This window comes from Chrysoperla carnea, chromosome X, assembly GCF_905475395.1.
Source record: "Chrysoperla carnea chromosome X, inChrCarn1.1, whole genome shotgun sequence".
Classification (NCBI taxonomy): Eukaryota; Metazoa; Arthropoda; class Insecta; order Neuroptera; family Chrysopidae; genus Chrysoperla; species Chrysoperla carnea.
The window spans coordinates 1,411,106-1,426,064 of NC_058342.1; the positions used below are offsets into that span (position 1 = coordinate 1,411,106).

Below are 14,959 nucleotides of genomic sequence, written 5' to 3' on the forward strand. Positions count from 1 at the left end.
TACGTTACCAAACGTTCAACACTGGTGTCCACTAATAAATGAAATAAAATTTTTTTTTTATAAAATTATATAGGTTCTGAATAATAAATATATAGATGTGAAAAAAAAAAATGTAAAAATATGCTTCAGAAAAAAACTAACCGAATTGATATTACCGTCATGTAAGGCACCTTTTTTATATGATTACCACCACTCCAAGAATCCCCCACCAGCAGAAATTATTATCTAATCTCATAACACGTGTAAAATTATTTTAAGAAACAGGATGATGATATCATATTTTTCAAGGTTAGATGTTATCTATTTCAACATATTCTTGAGAATTGCTGACTCTTATGAAGACTTCACTTGAACCTTCTGCTGAAAGACGCGTAAGAAATAATAAATCAAACTCAAAGTTAAGAATTTATTAATCGAATAATGTTTATACAATTTATGTCGTTATGGTAAATGCATCGTCACAGCCTTCCTCGTCTATTAATTATAATTGAATAATTAATAGTCCTTTTGGTTTTATTTCGTATTTTAGATTTCTACATTTTCATATGTAAGAGCAATCTCTTACACTCTCATAATAATATTCTTTTCTTGGAATTCAGACTTGTTCATACTTGCAAATTATTATGTAACACGTGTAAAATTATTTTAAGATAAAATGCGATTCAAACAAGTTGAAACATGTATTTTTATCATGTAAATTTCAAGTGTCATATTACATTGCTGATTCATCCTATTCTATTATAAAAATATTAACATCCGGCCACGTGTCTTGAATTTTATCATGTATATTTAAAGTGTCAAATTACAATATTTTTCAAGGTTAGATGGTATCTATTTCATCATATTCTTGAGAATTGCTGACTAATGTCAACGTCCCGCCCCCCGTTCACTCTCCGTTAAGCGCCACTATTGGTCATAGCCAATCCCCCGTTTAGCCATTCCTCCCCCCCACCACACCTCCCAACGCCATCTTGATTTACTATTGGTGAATGACGTCATCTATTCCCTCCAACTTCGCATTCAACCGAGGTTTCCAACATTCACCTAGGTTTGCCGTTTTTGGAAAAGTGTACCATTCTTTTCGGCCAGGAGTGGGCTGACTCTTCTACTGAAAAGGATGTACACTACCTGAAGGCAGACAAGGGCAACTCAATCGTCATAATGGACAAAAATGATTATTCAGCAAAAATAGAAAAAATGCTCAACGAAGGTCCATACAGAGTTCAAAGATCGGATCCATTAATCACAATCGTAAACGATGTAAAGGACACTTTAAAAGCATGTCCAAAGTTGATCAACAACCAACTAAAATTTCAATTACAGTGTTCGAACCCTGTAACACCTCGTCTATATTGTTTACCAAAAATACACAAACAAGATGGATCCATGCGACACATAGTTTCAGGTATAAATTCTCCAACATACAAAATTGCAAAATGGCTAGTAAACAAATTCCAAACATTAAATAACGAATCAGATTCGTCTTCCGTCAAAAATAGTATTGATTTAATTAACAAAATAAAGGATACGGAATTGGCACCAAGTGCAGTTCTAATGTCATTTGATGTCAAAGCTTTGTTTCCCAGTGTTCCAATACCAGAAGCAATAAAAGCGTTCGAAAAATGGCTTAAAAATCAAGGTTTACACATGGATGAAGTAACAGAATTGGTAAAATTAACACGCCTATGCATGAGGCAAAATGTGTTTACCTTCGAAGGTAAATACTACAAACAAACATTTGGAACGTCTATGGGCAATCCGTTATCTCCGTTCTTGAGCAACATCTTCATGTCAGACCTCGAAGAACAAGCCCAACAAACATTCAGTTATTTTCCCGCTGTCTGGTACAGGTATGTTGATGACATCTTCAATATTTTTGACACAGAAAAAGAAAATCCACAAGATTTTCTTAATAAGCTGAACAACATGTACCCTTCAATTGATTTCACAACAGAAATCGGAAAGGACGGTTCGATTCCGTTCCTTGACATAAGAATTTCCAAAAACACAAATTCTAAGAAACTAGATTTTGACATATACAGGAAACCAACACACACTGAAAGATACATCACAGGAGATTCAAACAGCCCACCACAACACAAACTAGCCATTTGCAACTTCCTAGTGAACCGATTAATAAAAATACCATTATCCACCAGAAACTATTTCAAAGAATTAAAACATATCCACCAAGTTGCAATATACAACGGATTTGATCCACAAATAATCAAGAATATGATCCGAAAAGTAAAATTAAGAATACAAAGAAACAATTCAACAACTTTGAAACAAGAACAAAACAGTATCGATAAAAAGAAATGGTGCAAACTTACATATTTTCAACCATACGTCAACAAATTAACAAAAGAACTGGGAGAACATAACCTAAAAATAGCACCCATTAGTAGAACAAAATTAAAACAGTTACTTGGAAATCCCAAAGATAAAATCAACATGGAACAACAATCGGGAATATATTGCATTGGATGTCAAAATTGTTCCAAGAAGTATGTAGGTCAAAGTAGAAGACAAATTATCACAAGATTCAAAGAACATATGGGCCATTTAAAATATGGAAGAATTGAAAAATCATGTGTAGCCGCTCACGTTATCGAAAACGACCACAAAATTGACAAATCAAACCTTAAGCTCCTAAAATCAGTACCCAATCCTTGCGAATTAGACGCTTATGAAAGCATCTTCATTCAAATGATGGGTAATGAAGCAATGAACTTGGACAAAGAACCTATTCCAAATTCGGATCTAATAAAAATTGCAAAATCAAGGTTGAATTTCTAAAATTTGTTAATACGTTATAAAAATAAAGGATTATTTATTTTTATGATTTATTTATAGTTTTTTAATTTAGGTTTGATTTGTAATTTATTATTTTAAACGTCAAAAAATACTCGAATGGGCTTGCGCACAAGTATCACGCTCATTGGCCAGCATTAGTCAACTGATGAAAGTTGATTGGCTAGCGCCACTAATATTACAATTTGACAGATACTGTGAACAGTATAAATTGTAAATACACGAAAGTAACAGTGTGCAGTCCGCCACCAAATTAGCAAAGAGCAACATTCACTAGCTAATTCTTACTGATGATGACTACTTGGTAGTCGAAAATACGTATTTTAAAAATACAAAAAACTGATCTAGGAAATTGGGGCAAAAATCGAAATTTATAAAGAATAATATGTTTCAGAATAAACTTAATGTTAATTAATGTCATCTTTTCAATTATATATGCAGTTATTTTCTCCTAGTGTGTTTCCTAACCCTAATATTACCTTAATTTTTAGGAAATGTGCAAAGCCATAAGATCTAAACGGGATCTGATCTCCCTTATCCATGTGTCCACAAGTTTAATAATAAACCACAAGTTATTTTTACTGTGGTACGCAGATGAATTTTCTTTAAATTGAATATTTATTATCTTTAAAAGAAATGCTTGATTCACTTAAATTTAAAACATCTTTATTTACAAAATTTATAACTAAATTTCTTTAAAACTTTTCTACCAAATTTATGACCTTTATCTAATTACATCTATTAGCAAATTGAAATATATATTTGGCATCAGCAAAGTTTTATAATTCAAATCATAGCATAGCAGTGCACTAGCCGTAGATAGTTATTAAGATGAAAAATCGAAAGTCGAAAATTGAAAATGTAATGTATAATGTATATGATATATGTATGTAAATGCTGTGACTATATATTCTTGATGTTAAATAGCCATTTTTCACGCCATTGTATCTCAGAAACCACTTGAGCCATAATGTTACACTTAGTTGAGATATACTCGGGAACGCCGTATATCAAATTTCACGTTCACGTCTTTCATCGTTTCCGAGCAATAACGCGTCAAAAATAGGCCACGCCATAAAATTTTCTCTCACTCATATAAATTCACAGCTAAACTGAGAAGTGTTATAAGGTTGCGGTTTGGTACAGAACGCAAAATGAGAAATTTTGCTAATTAAAGGTGCATTTACCTCCATATAAAATACCATGTTAAAATATGAACCAATCAGATAGCTGGTTTTTCTCAATAAACAGTTTGTATGGAAAATTAAATTACGCCTAAAAATTCGTTTCTCATAATATTTTATTAAATTTTACAGTATTACAATACCACTCATCCAAAATACCATGTAGAGCACACATTTTTTGATTTTTAAATCATAAGAACAAAAAATTAAATGTAAAAAATGTTTCTTATATAAAATAAAATACAACTTTTGCTTGAAACATTTTTTTGTAAAAATAAAAGTTTTCTCGTGAGAGAGCAAAGTGTGGCAAAAAATTAGTTTATCATTTCTGAAATAGCTCAAAAACGATAAGAGATAGAAGAAAAGTTTAAATGTTTCTTACTGTTGGCGCCTAGACTAATGCAATTAAATCAAATATCGATAAATAAAAATTAGTTTAATGAACCGATACCTAAGAGGTCGGCACTAGCTTATTTGAAAAAAAAAATATTTTTTATTTTTTTTGTTTTTGTACAAAATCTCGATTAGTACATTTAATAGTCCAGTTAGTTTAAAATCGATCCCAGTTAGTTGGTTTTGTATTTTTAAAAGTTGTCCATTCTAGTTGGTTTGGAATAGTTTAATGTAAATTTAGTTTTTTTGAAATTAATTCAGCTAGTTGAGATTATTTCTTAATATCGAAGGAATTTTAGTGATTCGAAACAAAGTTAATTTTAATACCAACAATTATATTATATTAAGTGAACTTGGATCACAACCAACATATTAGCGGCAGAATAACATCAGCCGACAGTTGGTAATTTATCCATAATTTCCTTTTTCAGAGTTTACCCTAAATCACCAATCAAAACCGGTGAAATTCAGTTAAGGTAAGTCAAAAACGAATTTATTTTTTTATAATTGTTTTTTAGGTTTCGAATCAAATTATTTTTTCGTTAGCATACAGTCCACACTTGTGGACGTTGCAGTTAGGCGTGTCCATACATTTGATCCTTCAAACCGGATCATATTGAATCATTTTTGATTCAATTTGGATTTAGAATTTTTTCGTTTAATATTTAATGGATGTTATATTAAACAATATCGATATTCGATTAATTCGATTTAGTATGATTTAATTTAAACCTTCAACATACTTAATCGAAATTATCATTTGGTTGGATAACAAACACGCGGTCTGTATTACGTGATTTTCGACTTGTTGTTTTATAAAAATAAAATAGAATTTGTGTGTTCAAATTATATAGCAGTGATTTACAAAAATCTGTTGAATAATTAAATTTATTTCGTAGTAACAATCAATAATTTGATTCAATCATTTGTTGAAATATTTATTATAATTATTGATAATTTTCGAATTTCTTTTTATCTTCAATTTTATTTATTTGACGATTATTTTAGATTTTCGATGCAAGAGCTTATTCCAATTTTAAATATTTATTGCTGAAATATTTATTGTAATTAAGGATTATTTTCGATTTTTATATTATCTTCAATTTTATTCATTTGTCGATTATTTTAGATTTCATAAAATAATTTTAGATTTTCGATTCAAAAGCTTATTCCAGTTTTATTCGATTCTGATAAATTATCCGTTTCCAATCTACCTGTTATTCAATTTAGTATTTAATTGTTTTAATATTTAATTAATTAAATTATTTATTATTTCGTATTCATATAACAATTCTTTAATATTTCATTCCCATATTTAGTTTACATTTTTATTACATTTGAGTATTATTTGGCAAACGAAAAAGATTAAATGGCGAGTAGTAATGAGGCTAAACTGAAACTTCTCAATAGACGAAAAGAAATGTTTTCCGAAAAATTAAAAAATTACACGATTACTTTAAGGGTATCGATAATGTAACAGTGTGTAAAAATTTCCTTACAAAAATCAAATGTTTAGAGGAAACCAAGGCTAGTTACTTCGATATTATTGAAAGGATAAATGAATTGAATTTAAAAATGAATCTCGATTTTGTACCCAATTTTCAACTACTCGAGGCTTTCGAAGATTTATATTGTGAAATGTTAACTTGCGCTGAAGATATTACTCCGAAAGTCGAAGTCAAAGTCAAAGAGGCATCTGCTTCCAGTTTAGAATGATCTTCTCGAATGATGCCTAAGCTGGCTAAATTATCTCTGCCTACATTGCCCGGTAATAGCCAAGAATGGCCACTCTTTTATGAGTGTTTTAAGTCCTCCATTCACACTAATAGTCGATTGAGTAATGCGGACAAAATAAATTATTTAATAGGACAGCTTTGGGGGAGGGCAAAAAATGTTTGTACAGGCGTACCCCCTGTTGGATCGAATTATCCAAATATTTGGGACAAGCTCTGCGAAAGGTATCAAAACCCACGTATCCTGACCGGTTCGTACCTGCCACAAATTTTGGCTTTTAAACCTGCATAGTCAGCTTCTGGCAAAAATTTGGATAATATCTTAGACAGATGTGATGCATCATACCGTGCCCTACGGGAATTGGACATAGTTGATTTATTAGATGTTACCTACGCATATTTATTGTGGTCGAAATGAGATCCAGATTCGCATAATATGTTTGAAAATACTCGAAGAAATTCCAGTATTTTCACTTATGCGGAAATTACTGCATTTATCAAGCACCAGATTCAAATATACAATGGCATATTAGGTTATGGAAAATCCAATTTGACATACCGAAATTCAAAATCGAAATCACACGCATTTTTGGAGAAACCAATCGGGTAAGAAATCGTTGTTTAATTTGTAACTTCAATCAACATACGGATATAAAAAATTGTAAAAAATTTCTAGATAAATCTGCATCGGATAGATTTAAAATAATAAAAGGGAAAGGTATGTGCATTAATTGTTTTGCAAATCACAAGGTTGTACAATGTAAAAGTCTGTCCGTATGTAACGCCAATATAAACACAATAGTTTGCTACATTTCGTCAAGCCCCCAAACAAGGAGGGAAAAGTCAGCGTATGTAATAATGGTATAAGTATAGGTCAGGGAAGTTCCGTTGTGGGTCAAAGTGGTTCTTCTTACAGTCCAAGTAGCCCCGGAGTAGCTCAACGTCAGCATTTTGTTCGACAGTCGATGATTCTATAATCAAATACAGGTTTACAGTGTTGTTGTCAACGGTAATTGTCCATGTCTACAATCATGTCGGTGTACGTTCCTTGTTAGTTTTGGTGGCCAGGGGAATTTTTTGACGGAAAATTGTGCTAAGAAACTTCGAGTCGTGGGAACATTTTTATTATCTACCATTAGCGGATAATAAATTTTATGAGCCTGGTACTATAGAGGGCATATTAGGGGCTCAAATGTTTGCCACTTTGTTAGAATCACGTAAAATTGAAAGTAAAGTAAATTCACTTATTGCCTTGAAACAAAATTGGTTTTCGAAATAATGGGCTGTGTACCCAATTTTCCATTAGCATCCATGTCAGTACAATCTTTTTACACTCAGGCGAAACAGCCATTAGAAAAGTTGGTGCGTAAGTTTTGGGAATTAGAGGACATTCAAACACAAAAATTCCAGAGTCCAGAAGATGTGGAAATTTTTTGCTTCGACCATAATGCGTGAGAATTCGGGACGTTATGTGGTAAATTTAACATTTAAATATAGCGCCAATAAATTGGGCGAGTCGTACACATCCGCTTTAAAACGATTTAAAGCTTTTGAATATAAATTCGATAAAAACCCAATTGCCATAGTTAGGGAACACACAGTGCCGTAATTAGGGAACATTTAGAAAAGGGTTATATATCTTCAATAAAAAATAACCCTTCTATCCCTCATTATTTCATTCCACAACATGGTGTGTTTATACCGGACAGTGTGTCCACCCCCCTTCGATGTGGGTCCGATGCAAGCGCTAAAACTACAAAGCAAGTATCCTAGAATGGCTTGCTTTATACTGGCGCTTAACTACAATCGGATGTTTATTTATAAATTTTCGTTTGTTTTCGGTCGCATTCACAGCAGATATTCGTCAAATGTATTTGAGAATCGGAATGCATCCAGATCATAGAAAATATCAATTAATATTATGGCGCTTCTTAAAAACTGACTAAATTTCGGTATATTCGTTAGACACGATTAGTTTTGGTGTAAAGAGGTTATGTTTGGTGTAAAACAATTGGCGTTAGATGAAGCCGACAAATACCCGTTAGCTCCGTTAATTGTTCAACGTGATTTTTTCATAGACGACTTGGTCACAAGCGACAACACAGCCAAGGAAGCTACGGAACTATATTCGCAACTATTATTCGGAATTATTATTATTATTATTATTTTTATTGACTTATTTGCATCGGCCCAATTGGAATTAACAAAATGGGCGACAAATTCTCAGAAATTTTTTGCTTTTGTGCCTGAAAAGGACCGTTCTCCAAAAATAGTATCCTATGATTCAGACAGTTTAAAAATATTGGGTATGCAGTGGTACCCTCATTCGGATGTTTTCACTTTTAGTATTAATGCCGAACTTAGACCCTGCACTAAACGTAATGTACTCTCGACAATCGTTTGATCCGTTAGGTATATTAGTACCTGTAACACTATTGATAAAACTATTCAAAAAATCATGGATTTTAAAATTGAATTGGGGCGAGGCTCCTGATAGGGAACTTTGTACATTCTGGAAAATTTTCAAACTGATTTAAAATTTTTCGTTAAAAAATCGTTACAAATTCCTCGTTATTTTGGGGTAATTAAAGATTTACCGGTAGAGTTAATCGAATTTTGCGACGCTTGTTTAGAATCTTATGGCGCTATGATTTACATTAGGACGGTTACACCGACTAATAAAATATTGATTAATCTAGTATGAGCACAAACCAAGATAGCTCCAATGCGAACGGTATCCATTTCAAGATTGGAGATGTGTGCGGCTGTTTTGTTGGCCAGATTGCTGAAATTGGTTATGTCCAGTTTGGAACCGCGCGTTCAGGTTCGAAAATTATTTGCATTTAACGATTCGACAATAATATTAAATGTGATTGGATCCACACCCTATCCTTGGCAAACATTTGTTGCCAACCGAGATTCAGTAATACAATCGTGAATCCCAAGCGAAAATTTGTTTCATGTAGAGGGGGTACAAAATATTAGCGATGTACTTTCTCGAGGATTAAGTCCATCTCAATTCATGAAAATGCCTAATTGGATTACGGGTCAAGAGTGGTTAACATTAGAACCTTCATCTTGGCCAATAAGAAAAATAACTGTTAATTTGGACGTTATGCCTGAAGAAAAATTAACGGTTATGATTTCTACTCAAGGGCAGGAAAATTCTGTATATTCATTTATTCAGAAAATTTCTTCTTGGAAAAAAATGATTCGAACAACCGTTTCCATTTTAAGATTTATAAAAATTTTGTCTTCTAATGGAAGCATTAGCCTCCTATTTAGTTCAAGCTGAATTAGCCTTATTAGTTAGGATGATTCAAAATCACCATTTTGCGATATTCGATCGTTGAAAAATAGTAGTATTTCCACTGCTAATTTACGACCACTTAGTCTTTAAGACTAAGAGCAAAAGCATCTACTACTTCTCCCTAAAAGGGATAATTTTATTAATTTATTAATTAAAAATTGTCATAGAGGAAACTTACATACAGGGCCATCGTTAGTTTCATCCATATTACGCCAAAAATATTGGATACTTGGCGCCCGTAATACAATTAGGCATAACTTGAGGAAGTGCAACCATTGTTTTAAATTAAATCTGTTTTCCCAAAATGGCGGATTTACTTTCAGTTAGAGTTGCACAAACTTCAAAATTCTTTTTGCATGTTGGGGTTCATTTGGCAGGACCATTCTTCATTACTATGAGTCGGAATCGTGAAGTAAAGAGTCAAAAGGCATACTTATGTTTATTTATAGGCTTATGTACCAAAGCTCTCCATTTAGAACTTGTGTCGGATTTATTAACCGATCTATTTTTGGCTTCATTCAGATGCCTTTTATCCAGAAGGGGTGCGGGTTCAGTGGTATACTCCGATAGTGGTACTAACTTTATTGGAGCCAAAAACGAATTAGAAAGTTTATACAAATTATTGTATTCCGATGAATTTGAAAAAAAAATGGGCTAACTAGTTAGCTCATCGGAAAATCATCTGGAAATTGCAAGCCCCGCTTAGCCAACACTTTTCCGGAATATGGGAATGCCAAGTAAAATGTGTTAAGACCCATTTTTACAAGGTTGTTGGGTATGAATAGGGTATTGGTTCAAATAGAGGCATAACTAAATTCCAGGCCTCTATCTGGTTAAGTACGGACCCTAACGATTCCATACCTTTGACACCAGCTAATTTTCTTACTATAACCCCATTAGATTCATCACCTTCATCAAGTGCTCCAAACCATCCGGTAAATTTGCTCGATCGCAAACGATTATTGGAGCACTTGGTAGAAGGGTTCTGGAAACGGTGGAAAAAAGATGACTTGACACAATTGAAAGAACGGCAAAAATGGAATGTTCTCCTATCCAATTAGGAACCCTGGTTATTATTATACAAGGTAACGTACCCGTTCTTCGTCGGCCAGTCGGTATGGTCGAAAAATTATTCCCCGGCATAGATGGCATTGTTCGGGTCGCTGAGGTTAAAACTAAATCGGGTCTATGTAAACGACCAGTTGTGAAGTTATGTCCCAATAATCAAGGTTTTCATCGGTTTTGCCCACCATCACTTTAGTAATTTTAGTTTTAGTTTTTTTTTTTTTTTTTTTACAAATTCAATAACACTATTTAGTTATTCGGTTTTTCGATATTTTGATTTTGATTTTCATTATAATTTCAGATAATATAAAATTAAATTGTCTTTATTTTAAAATACATTTAGTAACTTTAAGTCTACTAGTTATTGTACTGTGTATTATTTGACACTTTGGTTGGTTATTTATGTTGCGTTGTAGACTTATTATATACTCTAGACTGCTCATTGCATATCGTATGAAAAAATTATTAGTTTCAGAAGCGTTTTTCTGAGTTGGCTCAAAAAATATCGTTCTGAATGGAGGTGGCGGGGGGGGGCTATGTTGGCGCCTAGACTAATCGAATCAAATCAAATATCGATAAATAAAAATTAGTTAAATCAACCGACACATTATTAGGTCGGCACTAGTTTATTTGTAAAAAATATATTCAGTTAGTTTAAAATCGATCCCAGTTAGTTGGTTTTGTATTTTTAAAAGTTGTCCATTCCAGGTAGTTTGGAATAGTTTAATGTAAATTTAGTTTTTTTGAAATTAATTCAGCTAGTTGAGTTTATTTCTTAATATCGAAGGAATTTTAGTGATTCAAAACATAGTTAATTTTAATACAAACAATTATATTAAATTAAGTGAACTTGGATCACAACCAATATATTAGCGGTAGAATAACATCAGCCGACAATTGGTGATTTATTCATAATTCCCTTTTTCAGAGTTTACCCTAAATCACCAATCAAAACCGGTGAAATTCAGTTAATCCTCTTACATAAAAATTAACAACTTTTGTTCGACACATTTTTTTATAAATATAATTGTTTTTCGTACCATACAGAAAATAGATTAAAATTCAATTGTATTTCTATTTTCTTTGTAGCTCAAAAACCATAAAAGTTTTTATATATATGCAAAGGTTTCTCATAATAAAATAAGCAACTTGAACTGCTCGAAACATTTTTTCGTAAAAATAATTGTTTTCCCGTGAAGAGCAAACTAAGTAAAATATTAACTTACTATTTTCGCAAAAACCGTAAGAGATAAAAAAAAATTAAGTATAAAACATGTTCCTTACATAAAAATAAGACACTTTTATTTGAAACGTTTTTTCGAAAACACAATTGTTTTCCCTCGAGAGAGTAAATATAAAGTTAATTAATCTTTTTTTTTATGACATTTTTTTACATAATATTATTTATTAAAACAATATTCATATTTAAAAGAAATTTGTGACCTTTTATTAAAAAGCTTACTATGGATATGTAATTTAACCATTAAATATTTTTATTTTATTTTTAGTGTATAAAAATTACTTACATTCTATTTAGGTAATTTTTTCTACTATGGATAGAGCAGTTGGTTGGGTTCTGAAGTTTTCAGCCCTTGCATTCAAAAATGGACACTACTTAAATTATTTGACTTACATAAATTTTCTATTTAATTATTTATATTATATTTCAATTACCAAACATTATTTTTGTAAAAAAATTCACAAATTTATTGCATTAATAATTCATACCATGGCCTGGTTACTTCAAAAGGAGAAGAGATTTTAAAATTTCAATTGAATAAAATAATATAAATATTTATATGAAATAAAGTTAGTATTTGGCATAGCTTATATTACAATTATATCAGAAATTTAATAATGTTTTATTTCATTTGAATAATTTATGTGTAATATTTTTTAATCCAGTCAAATTACACTTTGAAGGTTACAAAAATTCCCATAGAGCTAAAAATTGGTATGAATGTTCAGAATACTATTATAAATGAATTGTGAAAAGTTCCCATCAATTCCCCTTGTGAAAAAAATTTTATTGAGGGGGGAAGTTTGCAAAAATAGTTTTTTCGCGTTTTTCATCAAAACGGTGAGTTTAACTGCAAAAATAGTTCAGACAAAAATTGTAGATCATTTAAAATGTGTCTCTGCTCCTTTTTTCATAAGTGCTGTCATTTTCGTGATATAACGGTTCAAAGAATTGAAAAAATTATTTTATTCGTAATATGCACGTTTCTATACATTTTTGAATCGTTATACGAGTAAAAATATGATAATATATACAAATTTAAAAATTTTTAGAATATAAATCAACGTCAAGAACTCCGTCCCTATTTTTTTTTAGTAGCATGGCCTGAGTAACATCTGTCTTCCATTCAATTGTCAGCGTGGTGATGCTCGTATACCTGCCTCGTTTCAAAGGTCTCATACTCCACAAAATACTGTTGGTCGTAAGTATTGAAAGAGGTGGTGAATTTTCGGAGTGTCTGAAAGACCAGACATCTGTAAAAATTCATATGCAGTGATGAAAAAATTATACTCGAAAGAGTAGCATTGATGCTGTGAAAACACAGCACCAAGAAGAAGAAGCTGGTTCATCAAAAATAAGTCCTCATATTTTTACTCGTATAACGGTTCAAAAATGTAGTACGAAAAAAATAATTTGTGCAATTCTTTGAAAAAAGGTATTGAGACACTTTGGGTAGAAAATCGGATAATCTATAATTTTTGTCTTAACTATTTTTGCTGTGAAACTCATCGTTTTGCTGAAAAACGCGAAAAGCCTATTTTTGCAAACTTCCCCCCTCAATAAAATTTTTTGAGCAATAGGGATTGATGGGGACTTTTCACAATTCATTTATAATATTATTCTGAACATTCGTACCAATTTTTAGCTCTATGGGAATTTTTGTAACCTTACTTATATTTTATGGATGAATTTGACTGGATAATAATAAAAATATACTCTTATTTAATAATATATTTTGGCCTTGTGAATAGGACGCAAAATATTTTTTTTTCGCTTTCTTTTAAACGCTTATGCACGTTCTCCACGAATACGTTTTGCTCTTGTATGTCCTTTGGCATACTTATTACACGTTTGCATGGATTGCGCATAAATTGATATCTTCAAATAAACCTACTAAATTGGCTTCACTAGCTTCTTGTAATGCCGTAAGAGCTGAACTTTGCAAACGTAAGTCTGTTTAAAATCTGGTGCATTTCATGTACTAAACGTTGAAATAATAATTTACAAATTAACAATTCAGTAGTATTTTGATAGCGACGAATTGCTCGTAGTGCTTCTATACCAGGACGATAATCATGCGGCGTTCGTTAGTAATTGGTGTAATTGATGCTTTGCCACCAGTTTATTTACGAGCAATTTTACTTGGTTCTAGCTATTTAAGAAAAATAATAATGTTTTAACAAGAAACACTGATGTACGTGAATTTGTTATTTTTATTTATTTATTTTTTTTTTTTTTGTGTGAAGAATTATTCAAAAATGATTGTATATTTTGTATCCTGCCCACGTTTTGGCCACAAAAAACGCCGACTTCCACCTCTCCAAACCCGTTGAATACCATTTTTACTACGTTGACGATTACCTACTTTTAAATTTACAACTTATATTACACATTTTGATACTACAAAGTCATACGTTCAATTGCGTCTAAAAGTTGAAGTTATTAAATTATTTATTAATTTCGTCAGTTTACAATGTTGAATTACAATACGTCCTAGAATCTATAGTTCCTAGCCTAACCTTTACCTATAATACATCATCGTTGCGAATTAAACTGTTGCTGTATTTGTATTTATATCAATTTTTAAAATTGTTGTTCAAGTCTATTGGATAGCTATCAGAGTATAGAAGTAGAAGAGTCAGGTCACTCCTGGCACAAAATAATGGTACACTTTTCCAAAAAGGGCAAACCTAGGTGAATGTTGGAAACCTCAGTTGAAGGCGAAGTTGGAGGGGATAGATGACGTCATTGACCAATAGTAAATCAAGATGGCGTTGGGAGGTGTGGTGGGGCGTGGCTGACAGAGCGTTAGTGTGTTTCTTGGTGGAAGTGGGGCTTAAAGTGGTGGGCGTGGTTGACAGGAGTGTGTTTCTTGGAAGTGGGGGTTAAAGGGGGCGGGAATTGGACGTTAGATGAGATAATCGAGCCCACTCCTGGCGCAGATGGATGGTACACTTTTCAAAAAAGGGCAAACCTAGGTGAATGCGAAGTTGGAGGGGATAGATGACGTCATTGACCAATAGTAGCGCTGTAAAAATCAATATGGCGTTGGGAGGTGTGGTGGGGTGAGGAATGGCTAAACGGGGGGTTGGCTTTAACCAATAGTGGCGGAGAGTGAACAGGGGGCGGGACGTAAGGGCAAACCTAGGTGAATGTTGGAAACCTCGGCATTGGCCAATAGTAAATCAAGATGGAGTCGGGAGGTGTGGTGGAGGAGAAT

At 32.3% G+C, this 14,959-nt stretch overlaps 1 protein-coding gene and 1 pseudogene across 1 annotated transcript; one reads left to right on the top strand and one right to left on the bottom strand.

The window, feature by feature from the left end:
* The first annotated feature begins 1,161 nt into the window (after window positions 1-1,161).
* Window positions 1,162-11,491, top strand: LOC123302299. The gene is made up of 3 exons (XM_044885171.1): window positions 1,162-1,850; window positions 4,823-4,867; window positions 11,428-11,491. The coding sequence occupies exons 1-3, from the start codon at window positions 1,162-1,164 to the stop codon at window positions 11,489-11,491; spliced, it is 798 nt and encodes a 265-aa protein (XP_044741106.1).
* A 2,036-nt stretch (window positions 11,492-13,527) lies between these two features.
* On the bottom strand, window positions 13,528-13,823 carry LOC123302300 (annotated as a pseudogene).
* Between the last annotated feature and the right edge of the window lie 1,136 nt (window positions 13,824-14,959).

Coding starts and splice junctions, on each gene's coding strand:
- LOC123302299 (XM_044885171.1), top strand. CDS start 1,162: ATGGACAAAAATGATTATTCAGCAAAAATAGAAAAAATGCTCAACGAA. Junction 1,851..4,822: donor TTTCCCGCTGTCTGGTACAG/GTATGTTGATGA, acceptor TTCCTTTTTCAG/AGTTTACCCTAAATCACCAA. Junction 4,868..11,427: donor ACCGGTGAAATTCAGTTAAG/GTAAGTCAAAAA, acceptor TCCCTTTTTCAG/AGTTTACCCTAAATCACCAA.